Here is a 19,733-nt window from a genome sequence, read left to right on the forward strand (position 1 = left end):
TTCAGGTGGTTAAAATTTATTAATATCTATTACATACAAGTATTGTACAAACACTAACAGACATCAGCTAAATTTTGTTACATGTATACAATTACATCAGTTATATTGTAATATGCAATATTTCAATTATGCCTCAAAGCGTTCGTACTACTCTACTTAACAGAGCTCAGTCTCAGTGAGACTACTTTAGAACATTGCACTTCAAAAGTTACGTCCTGATCAGTGTCGTCTCAATCAACTAGGGCTATTTTTCAAGCAGTGAATGCAAGTACTCAAAGCAACTCGGGGGGGAAAAAAAAAAAAATAGTCTAAGAGCGTCTAGAAATCTAACAAGGCAACATGTGAGCTTTTAAAAACGACTTGGAGCACTTGCACGTCTCGCTAGTCTTTTGAAATACGCGACCAAAAAGCCTGCAGCGAATCCCTTAAACAACCGAGCCTTTCATAAAGACGTGCCAATATTTGAAGTTCTAAGAGAATGCTCAAATGTTTCCGGGTCTTAAAGGTAATCGGGCACTTCTGTGTTGCAGCGGAAAGTAACTTGCATCGCTTATAATCTTGCGAAGGTTGTCCTTCGGGCAAATAGTGATGTGAAGAATCAACGAGAGACGAACGCCTGTTATTCTGTTAGCAGACGCTTAACGATCGCAGCTTAAAGTAGGAAAAACACCAGACGACGATGACTTCGCTGCAACTTTTAAGACGCACGAACGTGATGCTGTTGGTTCCGCTCTCCTGTCGTGTTGTTGAGTAACTGGACAACAAGTTAAGCCGATTTTCTGAAAAGTCTCAAATATGTTAACAAAGCCTGTAAAAAAAATTACCACACGCCGAAACACTGAACTGAATTACGTTGAGTTGGGTTTTTTTGGTCCGCGCTGTAAAGTGAACTCTCCGAGACGGAGAGAGGCTAGAGTAGAGAGTGAAGAGTGATAGAAAACAGAGCATGTAGTGGCATCCTGTTACGTCACAGCGGAATAAGGCCGGGTGAGGCGTGGACGTGAATGTAAATGTGTGATTCAGTGCAGGATCTCAATAAGCAGACGCTTAAAGTCTCCCCCACACTCCGAGTCCAGGGCATCTTTCAGGGTGACGTCGTACTTCTCCAGGTACATGTCCTTCACCGTTTCCAGGTCGATCTGAGGGTTGGAAACAAGGACAGTGGTGCATCCACAACATTTATATTCCATAATATTTATATTTTTATTGCTTGATGCATCATCAATGACTCAAGATACATAAATGTACCATCAAATGAATGGAAAATTCTTAAAGTCGGTGTAAAAGGTTATTGTCTTTTGCTAGAGGGATGGCTAGAGAAGCCAAAAATTGTGCTCAAGTTCTACTTTAACTGTATTTTTACTCAAGTAAAAAGTAGCTGTCCAAGAAATGACTCAAGAGTAAAAATGCGTTTAGCAAAAAAGAAGCTCAAGTACTGAGTTACCGATCAAAGAATCAAACGTTTAATAATTGGAAATTACCTACCCTAGGCATGTCTGACTAAAGTTCTGTACAGAAAGGCGGTAAAAATTTATAGCACTGCACTTTTGCAAGAAGTGAAGCGTCGCAATCATACCTTTCACACACACACATATGGGGGCCATCTTTGTGGGGACTTTCCATTTACTTCCATTCATTTCTACAGCCTAAACCCTACCTGTATCCTAACCAAAACTCAATTCACAACTTAGTCCTAAATCTGACCTCTGACCCAAAAACCCCTGACCCCTTGTGGTGACCAGGCTTCGGTCCTCACAAAGAGCAGTTGGGCCCCACAACGTAGTATGTGTCAGGAAAATGGTCCCCATAAGGTATTACAAACACACACACACACACGCACACTTTACCTCGGAGCGACCTACGATGATGCGTATGAGCGTGTCTTCATCAGTGCCAAGTCCCTTCATTGCAGCATTAAGGCGTCGAGCAAAATACAGCTGCGGGTTCTTGGCACACCTCACTGTCAGTCAAAACACACACACACATGAAATCAGCAGGCGTCAGTCGTAATGAAATAAAGTGATCAAAAGCTTCTGCTTACCAAGAGTAACATAGCAGTCCTTGAGGGTTCCCGTCGCCTCGGCGTCAATCGTGTCCAAAATGTCCGTCCCCGAAAGCTGCATGCGAACAAGGCAGCATGAACGTGCGTGAAATTGATGAAAGGAAGCGAACGGATTCATTTTGGAGTAGGTTCGCTACGGTGCGGTACGTACGGACTCGTAGGCCTTAAAGGTGGCCTGAAGCTGCATGTAGTTCCTGTGCGTCAGGATGTAGGTGAAGGTCGACTCGTCCGTACCAAACCTGCCCTCACCTGCCTGTTGTGTACACAAAACGAAAACGATACGGCAACATATACGAGTGTCTGCAGTTGTATTGGATGTCTCTCTCGGACTGTTATTTGCTATCTCGGCCAGGTGTTGGAGAAATGAAGACATTATAGTTCTAGGAGTCTGGTTGTAAGTTCTTTGAGGACTAAGGAATGATCGTGAAGTGGTGATGAATTTATATATATTTTTAAAAGTAATGCATTTTTATAAAGAAGGAAAATTACACCGACATCTGCTGAGTCGGTGACTTCTGAAAGCAGTTGGTGGAACCGGATTGTATTCAGGTGCGTCGGGGTTTGCGGGGGCCTAAATCTGATTGAATGCCTTTTGAAACCGTAAGCCCAATTCTTTCCACTTCACTTTCATGTTTTTCTTTAGCGGAATGTAACGTATATGAGAAGCCTGTGCTGGACACCTCAAAAAGAGACATGGCGTCCTGTTCGGCCAAACCCTCGTCCACCTCGTAGCCCTCGTCTCTGCTCGCCTGCGAAGGAAGACGTGGGAGAGCAAAGAGAGGGACGAGGATCAGAAAGATGGGTGGAAAGAGAAACAGAGAGAGAGAGAGAGAGAGAGAGCGTTAGGGGCAAGTCAAAGAGAGTGGACAACAAGAACAACACCAGGCGTTTAATGAGATAGCAGTCATCTGGAGCTCATAAATAGGAAACTGTTGAAGGCCACTGAAGTTCCCCAGAATGGCACTGCTGTAAAACGTGAGTCACTCTCTCTGTTTGTCCTGATTTTTATTTTTTTTTATATACCCGAGGGAAGGAAGGAAACAGACAGGATGCCGAGTGGGAGGGGGCATGGAGGCCCGAGCGTGCCAAGCTATGTGACGAATGTGGCAGTGGGCGAGCCGAGGCACCGGCAACGACTCTGAGAAACAATCTGAGGGAGGAAGGACAAAAGCAGCGTTCTTCTCCCGCCTGGACTCTCCTTCCAGACTCAGGAGGGGGGCGGGACCGGAGGGAGCGCTTTCATTCGACAACCGAAACCCCAACAATGGTCGGTTTTTGTACCTGCAGCAGTGAGATCAGCAGGTTCCTAACGTCTCCGCTGGTATCGCCCTCTATGTCCGCCTCCAGGTCGCGCTCGTTCACTGAAAGGAAACAACACTTAGAAAACCAGACAAACGCTACCAAAAGACTTGAGCAGAAGTTCGCCTTCCAGCAGAATTTAGTTATTTATTTTTTTTTGCTTTGTAGCAATTTTCGGAACCCGACGAAATGTGACAAAGTTCTTCCTGTCGTTAAGCTGGCTGTACTTTTCAGAACGAACAGAAAACAAAAGCTGGTTGACAGTTTGAAAACCTACCCTGGACGTACGCCTCCTTGTAGCTCATGATATCCTGTGGGATAAACGAAGACGAGGCCGAGTGAAAGTCAACACCAACACACAGTTACAACACACTGGATCTCAGTTCTACAGTTTGTTTGTTTTGTTGTTTTTTTATATAAAAAAGGACAAAAGCTCAAACACAACGTACTCCTTTTATTCAACACCGCCAACCCAACTCGCTGCCCACCTCGTTCGTAGCCGTGCACAGGATCTCCACCAGGACAGCCTCGTCTGTTCCCGCCCCCTTCATCGCCTTCCTGAGCTCCTTGGCGAAGAACACCTGCGGCGCGTCCAACATGGCCACCACGGCGTTTTCAAAGCTACCGGTGAGCTCCTTCTTCAGCACCTCCTCCAGCTCCTGACAGACAACACAGCTCAGCCGGGTTTGCGTCAGAGGGCAAACACACACACACACACACACACACACACAGAGCAGAACAGAGGAGGACCGGGCACTCACGTCGTCATACTTTTCAAAGTAGGCCTGTTTGATCTCCAGACGCTGAGCCGCAGAGCGGTTGGCCAGGATCTGGATGACAGCTTCCTCATCTGTGCCTGGAAAACATGAAGCAACACAGAAATTAGAAACTAGAGCGTCTCCCACGCAACTAATCACACTTTAGGCTCTTCGTTAAAGGGGCGGTGTTATGGATTTTCCAGGCACAACGTGCTATTTTGTAGCACAATCAAGAAACTATGTTGCCTTCAGTTGTTATTTAAAAAAAAATGTTGTGAATATCGAACGAGACTTCAGGTCTCCGTCTCTTTAGAATCTCCTGCTCTGTCTGACGCTCCACCTTCAGGAAGTCGTCACAACAATGTTCCTCTTACATCGTTTACATCGTTTTTACCAGCGTTTCACTGACAAGTAGCTCCTTTAATGAGCTCAGCAGATGCTCATTTCCATCAGGTGTTTACTAATTGCTGCTGGCTAGTCTGAAGGATCTCAGTGGGGAAGGCAGCCGCTCGTCTTCTGCATCCAGGGGAGATTAATGGATTTCTCAAACATGCATGGGAGAGTCAAGGCAACATTGCTGGTGTGTTTTTGATGGGGGAATAAAACACACCACATGTTACAAAGCTATAGAAAAGTTACTTTTATGTAGTATTGCCCCTTTAGGAACGTTCCAGTTTTAAAAAGATTTTCTAACAATGTTCCTAAAGATTTTTCTTTTTTTTTTTTTTGGTTTCTGTGTACTTACCTAAACCTTTACATGCTTTTCTAATGTCTTTGATGTCAGCCGTAACGTCAAAGTCCTCAAATGGGACTACGGTGGGCTGAGGGGAGAAAACACAGACAGATGATTGAAATATTTATTTGCAAAAAAAAAGAATCACAAAGTGACTACAGTTAAAAGGAGACGCTGCAGAGGATTTGTTATGGTGTTGCATCCAGGAAGTAGTCTCTCCCGCGGGAGCAGGGTGCTGCTGCCTGTGCTGAGTCATGGGCCGCCAGCAGCAGCAGCAGCAGCAGCAGCCTCTTCCTCTGCTCTCTTCTTCCTCTGCTCTCCCTCCCTCTCGTCAACACAATGCAGCCTCATTGATCTGAAATTCCCTGATGTATCCGCTTCTGGCAGAGCACACTCCCTGTTTACTGCGCACTTGCGTTTCATGCGGTTTCCACTGAGACTAATTGTCTAATTGGAGAAAATGACAAAGCCGAGTTCTTTTTTGTGTGTGAAATTATGGCTTCTGATTTGTATTTTTACTCGTAAAACTGATCAAATTCCATTTTCTAAACAATCTATTTAAAAAAAAAATAAAAAATGTTACTCCTCAAAGTAGTCGCTTTAATTGGATTCTAACTCAGAGGTGCGTAAATTAGCAGAACAAGTTGGGGGATAAAAAAAAAAAAAGATTACTACCTACCTGCACGTTGCCCATATTGTGCGCACGGATCCCTGTTGTGAAGCGGCCGGGGAATGAACTGGCTGCTTTTAGCGTCCTGATGTGTTGCTGCTGTGTGCGGTGATGTGTCATGCGTGGCGTGAGCAGCAGTCGGGATGGGCAGGACCGGACCGGACCGGACCGGGCTGGGCCGGATAGGGGCGGGGTATGCCGAGGCGCAGCTCGGCAATGTCCGCTAGCTGGCTCAAGGATGGCGTCACCTCTATGGAGGTATGTTAAAGTCACAATACTCAATATTCAAATTATGCTCCCGGCATAGAGGAGAAAATTTTATTATAAGATACAAAATTAGCTGAGAGGATTTAGTATGTATGTGTGTGCGAGTTTTTTTATTTTTTTGATTTGAAGATGTATAGTAAAAAATTAATTTCTGAAGTTACATCTCCGTCCGGTTGATGGCGGTAATGCACAAAGTCTGTAAACTGCCATAAAACGCAACAGAAGAAGAAGAAGAAGAGAAAATTCGCGGGGAACCTTTTCTAGTTCTTGGACGTCATAGTCAATTTGAATGGAACATTTTAATACCAACGAGGCACCAGGAGCAATAAAGGGAATTTATGGAGCAGACAGTCAATTCAACGAGCAAACTGCGCTTTATTACCAACTAATCTGAGCTGATACTGAGGTTTTAAGTTCCTTTAAATCAGTGTTTCTCAATCCGGTCCTCACGCCCTCCTGCCCTGCATGTTTTAGGTGTTTCCCTGCTGCCACACACCTGGATTGAATCTGTGGGTGATTAACAGGCTTCTGCAGAAGAAGGTCAAAAGGTCATTTGGATCAGCCGTTCTGGAATAGAGGCTCATCTAAAACATGTGAAATCAAGGCTAAAAGCTCACCTGTTTGGAGTTCTTTTGAACCGTGATGAATGGAACATGGACCAACGTGTTGTGACGCACTGATGATTTTGATGCTTAACAAAATGTAATGTTAGTTTCTCTATTTGTGACTGTGTGTTGTTTTTATGACATTTTATTATTTTTTTGTTTTCATGATGTAAAGCACGTTGACCTTGTTGCTAAATGTGCCATACAAATAAATCGATGTTGTTTTTTTTAATTTAATGTCTTTAGCTGTAAGTTCAACCAAAATCAGATGGGGATTTACGGAAACTGGACATACATAAGATCCGATGATACATTCTGTCATCAGATAACTGATTAAAAACTACAATAAAGTTTGGATTAGTTTTTTGTTTCATTTTTTTTTATTTTCATCTCTGTCCCTTTTTGTGTATATTGAAGAGGCAATTACACAAACTACTTTTTATTATAGGCGTCTCTTTACTATTTAAAAAAAATCTTACTAAAGTACCAGTACCTTCACATAACTTTATATTTTCTCTGTTTATGTCATTTCCACAAACTAAATCAGAGCATTACCGGCACATTAAAACAGCACGGCGAGAATCAGACCACTAGAGGGAGCCATTTTTGTAGCACTCTTTAATCTAATTGTGGGTCTCTCCACAAGGCGAGGAAGGCCTTCTTCTTGGAAGCTGTCCATAGTGACTGATGTGACTCTGTCCTTCAGTCTGACAGGAGCTCTGTGCGTTCAGGTGCAGCAGAGTAGTGATGTCTTTTTCAGGTCTGTTTCGTGCGAGGAATGAAACAGCTGTAGCTCCTGTCCTGGATCCTTCAGTAATCTTTCCACACGTTTTTATTCCCCATTGGTCTGTTTGTGTGCAGCATTGTCTGTGACTTACCCTGCTTGTACAGAGAAACAGTGACTGTGACATCGATGATAATCTTATGATATTGCTCTTGTCTGTCTGGGTTTTATTTCTCTTAAATTTGTGATATTTTTTTTCTGCTAGATTTACGGTGTCTTTAAATCCTTATTTTGCTCCCCTGTGTTAATTAATCAGTTACATTCAGCCTCAGCTGTTAAACTTTAGCTTTTAATTAGCCAAGATTCTTTGTCCAGCTCCTCCCTGCCCTGTATGCTGAATTTCCCAGTTCCAGTTGCACTCGGAACTGGGAAATTCCGCCTTCCAAGTCAGAAAAATCAACTTGAAAATCAAACTAGGAGCAACTCTTACTACTCCCAGTTACGACTTACAAGGCGGACTTCACGTTTCAATATGGCCGCCTCTCGCATCAAGGGTAGTAAAATATTCTGCTGCTTTTTCTTGCTGCTTGAAATATAAGCCTATCACTTTTTGCACCTAAAAATAAATCAGCTTTTCTTTTTCTGAACCGAATTATTTAAATAAGTTCTTTTTAAATATGCAAACACCACTTTTACCTCATAACCAACATGTTTAAAAAGTACCTCATAAATCAATGTGATAACTAAATTCATCTTTGGTAAAGCGTCCCATCATTTTTACAGTAGAGTTCTGTCCCTTTAACAAATTATGAAATTCCGACTTTTAACTTACAAAATTATAAAAATGAGAATTCAATGGACTTGCAGTTTTGGCAAGAGGGAACTTGCAAGTAAACAACATGCAATAAACCTGTTACACCACATGGTGGCAGTGTTGTCATGACAATTCCAATTTAGTAGATTTAGTATAATTTATATAAAACAATTTTACTTGAAGAAGCAGGTTGAGCATGTAGTTTTGTACTGAGATATATATTTTTAACTCTGTGGCAAGCGACAGATGTTTTAATTTTGAGTTTGTGATGGAGAAAGTCACATCCCAACGATGGCTAACTACAGTCCTGAAAAGAGCTGAAAGTCGCTTCAAGTTGGCTTTTCTAGAAATCTTTAATTTCAAATTGAGAACATTATTTACTTTATTTACATGCAACACAATAAGAATACATTGTACAAATAACCGCATGTGGATGGCACAACCATTTTTAAGCTGCCGGAGCAACAATATACTGCATAAACAAGCATTAAATAACGTGTAGTGGGCAAACGATGGCATTCCGTTACAAAAAAAGGCCTCTGATTATGAAGCCGTTCAGGTTACACATCAAAGTGCATGATAAATACAGTTAAAATTTAAATAAATGTGCTTGAAAGTATCCTTTTAAGTATTTTATAAGATATGCAATGATTATTTTATGCTTCCAGGGAACTTATGGGGTCATATTCTCACTGTCATGCACACACAACCGTCCTGAAGCTGAGCTGAATGCTGTGTGTGACACAATGGCATGAGTTGTCAGTAGTGGGTGGCTGACCGCAGGACGGACAGGCTGACTGTTGTTGTTTATGTTGGAGACGATGCCAAAAATGATTAATTACTCTCTCTGTTAGAGAGAAAGAGAAAAAAAATAGTCATGCGAAGGGATCTTAGCGACTGAATAAGTGTGCAGTTTTGAAGAGAGGCGCATCCAGGCAGATGAAATGAGCTAAGGAGGGGAGGAAATGTATTATTCACAACATCTGCGATAGGCAGATTCAGATTTGGTCCTTTTGTTTTTCACTGCATGTGTAGAAAAAGAACAAAAAAACTACAGCCAATGATAGATAGAGTGTCTCTTTATCCATATAAAAATATGACACCCCAGCCAGGAGAGTAAACACCAAATAGATACCAACTTCAGTACTGCTCAACTTTAAACGGCATGCCATATGAAATGCGGACTCTGACACAGCAATGCACGCCATTTCAAAAAGCATCGTGTGCTTTGTAAGTGGACAAATACCGGACGCAACAACATCGAAACACCCACTGTCATAGTTCACCAGTAAACATTTAGTTATTTGATGCTGGATAGTTTTACCACATGCGGTGGTTTTTGTAAAAATAAATAAATTAATGAATTAAATAAAAAACAAAATAATACACAGAGCTTTGTAAAATTAATCATTCCCCTTGAGCATTTTCAGATTTTGTCATAAACGTTAATGCGTCTAATTATCTGGATTCTACATGACAGACCAACAGAAAGTAAGACATGTTTTTAAAGTGCAAGGGAAATGAATGGTTGAAATACTGAGTTTTTTATTCATTATATACATTTTGCTGCATATTCAGCCTATTTATATCTAGTTCTTCCTCTAGATACAAATAGGCTGATGTCTGAACAAAAGTTGACAGTTTTTCATTTAGGTTTATTAGAATAAACCTTGGCGTCAGATGGTTTCAACGACTCAAATTTAAGACTATTTTGAATGGAATTTAAGACCTGTATCTCCACAGAAATGTATCAACTCTGTCCAACCAACAGCCAATAAATTTGCACTTATCCATGATAAGTGAAATAGGCTTGCTAGCTAGCAAGAGCTATGTCAGCAGCTAGCTAGCGGTATAGCCTCAACTGTTTTGAGTCACAGAAGGCAATGAAAAAGTCTGAGTGTGAATCGAACTTTTGCCTGACAGAAAAGTCTTGAGAGGGAAAAAAACAGTGATTACTAGATTTAAGACCAACTTACTTTTTAAATAAATTTAAGGCATTTTAAGCCCTTAATTTAATTTAAGACTTGAATTTAAGACTTTTTAAAGATGCGCAGACACACTGATAAAGAAGGGTTAATACAAATGCATCAGTTTGTGGTAGTAACATGGAAAATGGTGAAAAAGGTTTAAGGGATATGACTACTTTTGCAAGGCGCTGTAAATGGAGAACCTTTGCCCTAAGACACAGCTTTCCTCATTTAGCTGCGCTGCAAACCTTTGTTATTCCCACGATTGGTTGATCGAACAGATCGTCTTCATGACATTAATTATGCATTCAGCCCAAAGACAAGCTGCTTTTCTCCTGCGTCTCAGAGCATCTCAGCCCACACTCTCCGTTCTTCTGAAGTTTATCTTTTTGTTCCTCGTGCGTCTTCAACATGCAGAGAACTCACTGGTGGATTCGTCTGCTGGGCTGGCCAGTGCAGGCGTGAATCGTTTACAAAATCTTCAAGATGTATTTAAAGGTGATAAAACATACAAACTCTCACAGATGTGTAAGCAGGTGTGCAGAGAAAACAAATGACCTCTTAAAAGTGACAAGGTTGCATTCAGAGCGGCGTTATGGAAAGGGCTCCCAAAACCCTCTTCACCAAGACAACATGAAGGGGGAAAAGAAAAGCCTTTTACCAAACACACTGGTATATTTTTAGCCTCCCTTTGTTCTGCGAGCTCTCAGTCAGCGAGTACAAAAAGATCAAGTCGTACCAGCAGTCATCACGCCCTCTCCCCCGACTCCTTCTCTGGGAAGTCCCAGGGGCAAACGTCAACCATTTTTGCGCCACTTAGAACTGCGGGTTTGTAACTACTGCGCAAAGACTTCTCCTTCTTCTTTTCGGGGGATTTTTTAGTCTGAGCCAGGCTGCCATGCGAGTGCTCGGCGTCTCGGGAGAAAACCTCGGCGTCTCTGGTCGAGCTCCTCCGCCGCTCCATTGGCCCCCCGCCCTCCGACGACTGGCTGACCCGTCTCCTCTCCGACGGCGGCTTGCTGGACGAGCTCCGCCTCTCCCTGCTCTTCTCCCTCGCTCGGTCCTTGTCGGATTTGTGGTTCGACGAGGAGGAGCCCTTCCGTTTCTTCTTGTGTGTGGTGGGACTGTTGCAGGTCTTCTCCTGCTTGGGGGAAGGTGGCCCTCCGTAATCCCATGGGGAAATTTCTACCATGAGAGACGGGGGCTGGAGGAGGCTCCCTGTGGACTTGGAGTGGTCCGAATGGAGCCCTTTGGGTTTCCCATCAGTGGGGGTGACACTTTTCTTCCTCCTGATCCTGTCCGGAGAGATAGAGTCAGCATCTCCTCCCACCATGGGCTGTTCGTCGAACTCCCAGGGGCTCACGTCCGGCTTGAGAGGAAGAGGCGATTTGGGCGGCCGGGACTTCCTCGTTTCCCTACCGTCCTCTCTTTCTCCTCCTTTATCCTTGGAGCGCCGTCTGTTGGACGGAGACTGCCCAAGTTTCTGTCTCTGCTGAGACCGGCTGACTTTAGCCGTTCCCGAACTGCTGCTGCTGCCTCTCCGGCCCGCGGCGGGTTCTACCGGAGCGATGGACACGTGCTTTTGGGTCTTTGCCTCAGAAGGAGTCTGGGCCTCATCCAGCTCCCAGGGACAAACCTCAGACACGTCGTACAGACTCCTTCCAGTCTCAGAGCAAATGGACGGCTGGCTGCCACTCACCTGAAAAAACAAACAATCAAAGATGAGGAAAACAATGAGATTGGTTTCTTAAACTGTTGAGCTTACAGCTAGAGTTCGATTTGGGGATTGATGTATTGATGATTTTGATAATTTGACAAAATATAATGTTTATTACCTATTTCACTACTGGTGACTATTTTTATTACATAACACACTTTAAACTGTCTTATTGCTGAAATGTGCTATAGAAATAAAATGACTTGACTAAAGTGCTTCTGAAGTAATACTGACCATTCAAAGCACATTATAGAGCCACATTTATCCAATTGTACCCAAACTCACACACATTTATATACTAATACACAAGTCAAGGGAACTGAGGGTTAAGTGCCTTGCCTAGAGTGCAACATATGAGGAAGAGACTGGAATCAAACCCACATCTTTCAGATATTGATAGAATTAAAATAATAAATAATGAGGACTGTTAGAATCTAATATGCTACCAATGAGAAAAAGTCGTCCCCATGTAGCTGTAAGGAAAATCTCAGAGTTAATGTGGGGCTCTACAACAGGGATGCACAAACTTTTTGTCACATGGGCCAAAATCATCAAGTCAAAGGGACTTGAGGGCCAAAATAAAAATAAATAAATAAATAAATCTTTCAAAGATGTCAAACAAATTTTTATTCCGGACCACATCAGGATCATAAATGTCCACAAGGAGGCGGTTGTGGAAGAATGTATTGATAAAAGTAGCCGTTAAAAAAACCTGATATTTACTTAGTTACTTAATACTTTCTCTGCACTTGATAAATTAAGTGTCTTCAAATTAAATATTTTAATTCTTTTCCCATTGTAATGTGGCAGCATACAAAGAAAAAATGATTCGACTTGAACATTAAGATAATATTCAAACACACAGCTGTTATCTTGAAGAGATAATGAATTAGAGCTAATTTCATTTAGCCACATATTAATAGTCTTTTCACAGCCAAACAAAGCAGAAAGACAAATAGAAAGCAGGTCTGTCACAGAAAGTTCAAATAAAATGTACTGAGCTTTGTGACAGAACATGGCCCAGTTCAACATGCATCAGTTACCTGCACATATGCACAGATTTACCTGTTGTTTCATGATTCCCATCTTCATGGGAGTCTTTGAGTACTCCACCGATTGGCTGATGATCATTTTGGGGAAATGTTCGGGCGTCTCATCCACTTCTGACAGAGTCCTCTCCTCTGGCCCCTTCTGGCCCTTCTTACTGGCGTCTTCCACACTTTGCGTCTTGCTGGAAAGTCCCGGCATCTTCTCCTTGGCGCTCGTAATGACGCTCAGGGACTTCTGCATGATGGAGGTCCGCAGGTGGACGGGTTTCTTCTCGTGAGTGAGGTTGTGGGCGCTGGCCGACTTCCAGAAGAGCGGGACGGACTCTGTGGACTCGGCCGGCTCCAGCCTCGGCAGAGTGCTGGCCGGTTCCAGCTGCTTCTTGGTGTATCTGCGGCCGATGAGGGAACCCAGGAGAGAGCCGTCTCCGCCGCTTCCAACGGGAGTCATTTTGTCTCCTGGAACCGAGCCGGTTTGGCTCGCTGTTTCTGCATCCTGCTCACAAACATGGTCAAAGCTGAGCGACTTCGTCAGACCCGTGAGTTTGTTCTTCAGGGAATCGTCTTGAAGTTTTCCTGAAGAAAAGTAGCGTAGAAAGTCACATTCTGTGATGTTAAATTAAGCAGGTACCTATTGTTCTTCAAAGAACATTATTGCATAAAGTTTGTGGCATATTGGCAGGTGCATGTTTCTTTTATGTTTTAACATGTAAAGTTTGCAGCAGGGGCTTCGTTCTTTCTAGCTTCCCTCATGAAGTAACACTGGTATCCCAGCATCCTCCAGTTAATGATCTCCAGTGAGCTTTTGTGGTTCTTTGCTTCTTCCTGAACCTGATCAATTTCCTGACATCTGAAGGTGACAGAGTGGGTGAGATGATGGTTGAAACTATGAAACAATGACTAATGTTCTAAAAACGCACATAACTCGGATGAAAACTAGCTTAGTACTGGATAAAAATCATTGAATGTTGAAGTCACTAAAAACTGTTTATTTATTAATATGACATTCATGCTGATGACGGCTGGGTGTAAATTGACTACCAGAACTGCATTTGAGAAGATCTGAGAAGTTTCTAGAAAATGGTGTTTCATTTCCAGAAGACTACTGAACATAACTCAAAGAAATTAAAGAGCATTTAATATATTTTTTATCTGCTTTCCTGACAGATATGAAGCTAAAATCAAGTTTAAAAACAAGACATTAATTGAAAACCAGGTTGTGTTTCCTCCGTCCTGCCGCTAGCCTGCATCCAGATTTGTATCTGTGAACTTACCTTGATGGCTTGCCTCCAGCTGGTTTCTCCTCAGGGTGCCCCGGTTGCTGCCATGTTCACTGCCGTCGTCTCGGCTGCACTGGCGGTGTAAGTGCATGGTCTCTGGGATCTCTGTTATCCGCTTCATCAGGGTGCGACCCAGGCCTTTCTTTGAGTTGCGCTTCTTTTGAAGGTGAGGGTTGTTGGCAAGCATCTTCTTCCTTTTGTGGACCTCCAGCTGGGCATACAGCTTCTTCAGCTCTTCCTGTATGAGAATTGTGTTAATGTCCTGTTACATTTATGCACCTATACGATTAGATGTGAGTTTAAAAGGATTATTTCAAAATGACTTCTGAATGAAATCCAGTGCTTAAAGAAAATCCTGTTTTTTTTAAAAGCATTGAAAATCAAGTTTCATTTCTGGTCAGGATTTTAAAAGCTGCGCCACCCGTATGTCCTCTGGGTCCAAGCTGTGCTCGCTCCAGGCGGACGTGATGCTGCTGTTCAGGTAAGAGCCAGATCTTCCCATGTCCAGCTCCTCTTCATAGGCCTCAGTGGCGATATCATCTCGGGCCTGAGTGCCTTTGGTCAGGAACTAGACCAGATGGAAACAAAGTGTTAAGACTGAGTCCACAGTGGAATAACCGTGTACCGCCCCCAACTTTCCCATTAGTTTAGGATAATATGCAGACTGAGCAGATGTATATTTTGCTCAAGGACCCCTTCATTTGTTACACTGCAGTTAGAAGCACGGATGAAGCAATGAAAATGTCCAGCTGAAATCACTATCATGTTAAAAGACTTCTTGTCAGTTGTTAGCAATGGATACAACTGGAGAAGGTAAAGGTAATTTTATTTATATAGCACATTTTCAGCAACAAGGCAATACATAGTGCTTTACAAGATTTAAAAGGAAATACAAACAAAATAACAAACCAAAAGAAAGAGCAAAAGAAGAAAAAGCTAATAATGTTGATCCAAAGTAAATAAACTAGATGTTTCTATTCAGGGTTGGTAGATAAGTAGAAGTAAGTATCCTCTGGTCTAATTCCTTTTCTGGTTTGGAAGAATAGGAGTCTAAAAAGTAGTTGCTAAGGTAGTTAGAACAATGTAGACCCACCTTTGCAAAAACAATAGGGCCTCTTGTGTAAGGACACTTAAGAACATTACCTCTGAAAGCATAAATTTATACATCATCAATAACTTTAGGACCAGAGACTCAGTTGTCAGAAACACTTCAGGACGTTCACAACTACCCAGCAAGCTAGAGGAGAGCTCTACAGGTCCAAACTTGCCCAGCTTTGACTGGAAGTGAGTATGAGCCCTGCTAAACACATATTATGTCAAGGACTTTTGAACAATGGCCTTGTGACAAGAAAGGTAGCAAAAACTGTCTTCCCATTGACCATATAACTGCGCAATTTGACATTTTGAAAATAGATTTGTTTAATGGAAACACACCAATTTCGAAAAACTTGTCGATTTTTGATAAAAAGCTGGCTCTAGGTGCTTTGTATACCGCAACAAAATTGGTTTATTTCGCAAGACTGCAATCGAAAAACTTTTTTTGCAACACACAAGTCACAACTAGGTGTTATTACTGGTACAAACCACGAAGAAGACCACAACGGTAGGAAGTAGTTTGAAAATCATAGTGCGACATGATTTTATTTATGATTTATTATGTGAACAAACATATTTACATGTGATTTTAATTGCATTTCTTATTCAATGGACACACCGCAATTGCAAAATTGTATTTCTTTTTTGCGCCCATTTGTAATTGAAACACCTCTACTGAAAGAAAAATTCTGTAAAAAAAAATAAAAATCTAGCACTTAGTGAAATTCTGCAAGAAGGAAAAAAACAGACAATGGTAAGTTGGTGAAAAATGTATGTCTTCTTTCTGAATGTTTGGAATATGGAGAAGTTAAGGTGACATCTACCATCAGATTGGTGTTGGACTCACACTGTAGAATCCTGACACAGCTTATCTGTGAGGTGGATTTTCATCCAAGGCTGTGCATTCTCCATTGGCTGTGGCAAAAAGCACGCATGAATACAGAATAGATTGAAAATGTCCTCAAGGAGGAACTTCTTCCAACAGCCCAGACACAATCTGGTGAGGATCTCTGTATTTCAAGCATTATTGAGCATCGCGTAATGCAGCCGAAGAGATAACAAAGTGGCTCAAAGATTAAAACCCCAGCGAGAGCCGCTCACAAAGCAGGTGGCTGAACAACTCTAAGCACCGATAAGATGAGAATGAGTCACTATCAGTCAGGATCTGACCCAGGAGGTGAGACACAGCGTTCCAGACTGAGCTGCAGAAAGAAAAGCGAACAATGAAATGCTGAACCATCAAGTATATTTAATTCATCTCTCTGTTGTGATTAGTTGGGGGTTTTTTTGGTAAATCGGCAGGCATAAATAAACTCAATGTATTTGCGAACAAAAGTCCTGAGAACTTGAAATGATTTGATGTTCTTTGGTAAACTTTTGAAACATGGAGAAAAACCAGAAAAACATTTTGTACTTCAAAAACCTTCAGCCATGAAAGTCAAGAGTTTCTCATTAACGTATAGGAGGACCCAAATGCAAGAAGGAGGATGTAAGAATCATAGAAAGCTTTGTTTTCATAAACTAAGTGCCAAGAAACAAGAATGGTGAAACAAAGGCATTGAAGAACCAAAACTAATACAATACCAGGCAAGACATGAAGCACAAAGCGAATTCAAACCACAAGACAGCAGGACAACAGGAGCAACAATAGGTTTGACAGAGGAAGGATCTGGCAAGGGAATGGCTCAATAGAGAGGCTTAAATGCCAGGGAGGGCCGATTGCTCAAATGCTGAGCAGGAGAGAGGCTGCTAACAGACTGCAGCTGTAGGGAAAAGCAGCGAGATAGAGAGAAATAAAGAGACAGGCAGGGAAATGACACTAAATACGCAGGTATCAGTGACAGTGATCAGAATCCAAAACACAAGGACACCCTGAAAGCACCACGACTGAAAATGAAAGTAATTGACTAAAGTTCACAGAATCAGTAGAGACTGGTCATTAGGGACAGCACTGAACACGTCAAATCAATATAAAACCTAGATTTCATTTGCTAATACAATCTGGTATGTAAATACTTTTTGGTCTTTTCTTCTGTTTTGATGGATTAGAAGTGGAGAAGGACTTGGTCCAGTCCCAGTGGGGTCATAAAAATGCGCTGCATGCAGGAGTTACTTCGTTGATCTGAATGGCGAGAGTTTACTGCTAGGTGGGCGTGGCTTCGTATGACCCCACAACAAAACACTTTACGGTTCAATTTTTGCATTAAATCAGAATCTACAATCTCAAAGATGAAGGGGAATTCATGTCCCAAATGGAAAAATCGCAGATTTAATAAATTAATTCATTAAATAGAAGGTGACTGTAAGCTAACTCTAAGCTGAATCGTCTCATGGCCTTAAGAGACGGGGTCATTCAGACCCCACATTGGTATTTACTGTGTGTCTGTCACACTGACAGAGGTTTTTTTTGTGTGTGTGTGGTTTCGGGAACTGACGGTCTAACGGTCCTTTACCATTAAGTGATGTTTTACTACTTACAAAGTTAATAGGGTTGCTGTCTTGGGGCAGGCGAACTGCAGTATGTTCTTTTCTGCACAGATATATAAAATCTGGTCTCATAACAAATGGAGGTGCATCAGAAAAGATGTCTGTGTTTATTTAGTTTTATCTTCTATTTAATGCTTTCCTGGTCTCTAAGTTATGTCTGTGGGATTGGAGGAACATTGCACTCTTAACTTTACCTTCTTCCTGTTCATTTTCTTATTTTGATACATCCAAAAACATTAATATAGGTCTTAATGTGTGTTATAACTTTATATAAATCTAACTGTAATGATTGCACAATAAAACAGCTTTTTTTTTCATCGATTTGTGCATCCTCGACCAGGGCTGTTATTGCTAATCCTCAGCAAATTACTTTTATTGCCCTGAGAGAATATGAACAGCAGGGTGTGAAAAATGCACACTGATGTTGGTATTTGTTTATTTAATATCTGAACAGATTTTTTTTCAGTCAATAAATACAACACGACTATGTATTTTCTCTCGTTTTAACTGCTTGAGGTCAAATATACCGCAGACGACGCAAGGTTTTCGAGCAACAGCAGAAAGGATGAATATGTATCTCAATTTGACTTTCCGCGTTTGACTCTTTGCAAAAACTAGTGAAATTAAGAATGTTGAAAAGACAAAAAGCAAGATCAAACAAATTGTATTGGTAATAAACAAATTAAATAAAATAAGATTAATTTTCAGTAGGACTAACTTTCCAGGAAATGAGGAAACGGATCAAAATTAAAACAAAAAACAAAGATAAAAACGTTAAAACTAAAGAAATGTTAAAATGCTTTATGTCATGTATTTATTAATAATAAAATATGAAGTGATTCTTAACGTAAAGGATTGATTATTATAAAAACCCCACTCTGTAGCGTTTGTTCAGGGTTTTTTTTTTCCAAACTGTGCACAAGACAATCAGATTTATGTAGAAATATAAACGACAACACAACAAACAGATATTAAATTTCCACCTTTGTTGGAGTTACACATACGGGGACAGAGAGGATGTCCAAATATTTAGTTGGGCTCCACGAACAGATGCTCTATGAAATTAACGTCCTCCCATTGCGCTCAATTATCCCAGCGTGCTCAACTGGGTTGCGCTTCTGAGGAGCCTAATTAAGAAAGCATAAAAAAACAGGGAGAACATTTCTCACGCAGCAGGAGCAAGAAACGTTTCCCATCAGCCCTAAAGACACCCGCAGGAGTACTCAGCTAAATTACAATAACCACTTAAACAGTCTGATTGAGTTTAAGGTAATGATGGTAAATGAGCCAGTGTGGATTTGAGCGTCGCAGCTTGCTGATATCAAATGGACTTAGGCTGGTGAATAATGTGCCGTAAATGGATATTTACAGCGCGTTAGTAGAACAGCCTCCTTCGATGGAGATTTGTTTTTGAATGCTATCCATCCTCCAATACAGCGGCAACATTTTCTCAGTCCGATATTATTAGTTTATGAGCGGGCTGTTATGCAATTTGAGAGCAGGGTTTCACTTTGTTTTATTTATAAAAAGTAAGCACAAAGAGAAAGAAATTTGATTGTGTTCTCGTGTGTAATTTGCAATTTTATGTAAAATCAATTGGACTTGTTTGATGTTTAGAAGGTCACCTACTAAACTTCAGTAGGTGTTTAGTTTTTTATATGTTTTTTAAATTACTATTTAATTGAAATAAACCTACAAAACGTCCACACTCATGCCTCTGCTGACATTACACGAGGCACAAAAGTCTTTAGAGAAAATCCAGTTTTTATTTTCTTGTTTTCTCTTTATTTACATGTGTTTGTTTGTTTTTTAAATCAAATCCACTGTCCTAGAAAATAACTACTACATAACTATTTACAGTGATACACGTCGAATACCACGTTGACTTATTTTACAGGTGGTGAAGTTGAATTAAAATCTATTTAAAACATTTCTGAAGCCAATATTTCTCATCATTGGTATTTGCTAGAGCTTTGCTGTTAGCAGCTTTCATCTTTGCTTTAGGGTCATCAGAGGCAAACCCTGGGTGAGACACTTGAAAATGGTTCCTTTGCAACTCAAATACAAATTAGATTTTTCTTGTTTGGCGTAGAAATCTGTTAAAAGAAGCCTACTAATACAAAGTGATCAGATCAGTGCATAAAAGCTGCATTTGCTGAAATGCTGCAATATAAATCTATACGTTATTACTGTCAGAGTACATTTGTTG

The 19,733-nt window shown here is 41.3% G+C and overlaps 2 protein-coding genes across 2 annotated transcripts in view; both read right to left on the minus strand.

Annotated features, from left to right (window-relative positions):
* LOC114147076 (annexin A13-like) lies at positions 1-5,703 on the minus strand. The gene is made up of 11 exons (XM_028021615.1): positions 5,532-5,703; positions 4,865-4,940; positions 4,123-4,217; positions 3,850-4,020; positions 3,639-3,672; positions 3,344-3,423; positions 2,743-2,811; positions 2,214-2,315; positions 2,042-2,117; positions 1,848-1,960; positions 1-1,139 (listed from the first exon to the last, which is right to left on the minus strand). Exons 1-11 carry the CDS (start codon positions 5,640-5,642, stop codon positions 1,020-1,022), a joined length of 1,047 nt encoding a protein of 348 aa, XP_027877416.1. The 5' UTR covers positions 5,643-5,703; the 3' UTR covers positions 1-1,019.
* Positions 5,704-8,266: 2,563 nt separating this feature from the next.
* gpr158b (G protein-coupled receptor 158b) overlaps positions 8,267-19,733 on the minus strand; it is an 80,216-nt gene continuing 68,749 nt past the window's right edge. Inside the window, exons 10-13 of the mRNA XM_028021211.1 lie at positions 14,364-14,510; positions 13,937-14,180; positions 12,682-13,238; positions 8,267-11,598 (exon numbers count right to left, since the gene is read on the minus strand). Of these exons, the coding sequence (XP_027877012.1) occupies positions 10,648-11,598; positions 12,682-13,238; positions 13,937-14,180; positions 14,364-14,510 (1,899 nt within the window). The 3' untranslated portion in view covers positions 8,267-10,647. The remainder of the gene's footprint in view (positions 11,599-12,681; positions 13,239-13,936; positions 14,181-14,363; positions 14,511-19,733) is intronic.

This window comes from Xiphophorus couchianus, chromosome 6 (assembly GCF_001444195.1).
Source record: "Xiphophorus couchianus chromosome 6, X_couchianus-1.0, whole genome shotgun sequence".
In the NCBI taxonomy this organism is placed as follows: Eukaryota; Metazoa; Chordata; class Actinopteri; order Cyprinodontiformes; family Poeciliidae; genus Xiphophorus; species Xiphophorus couchianus.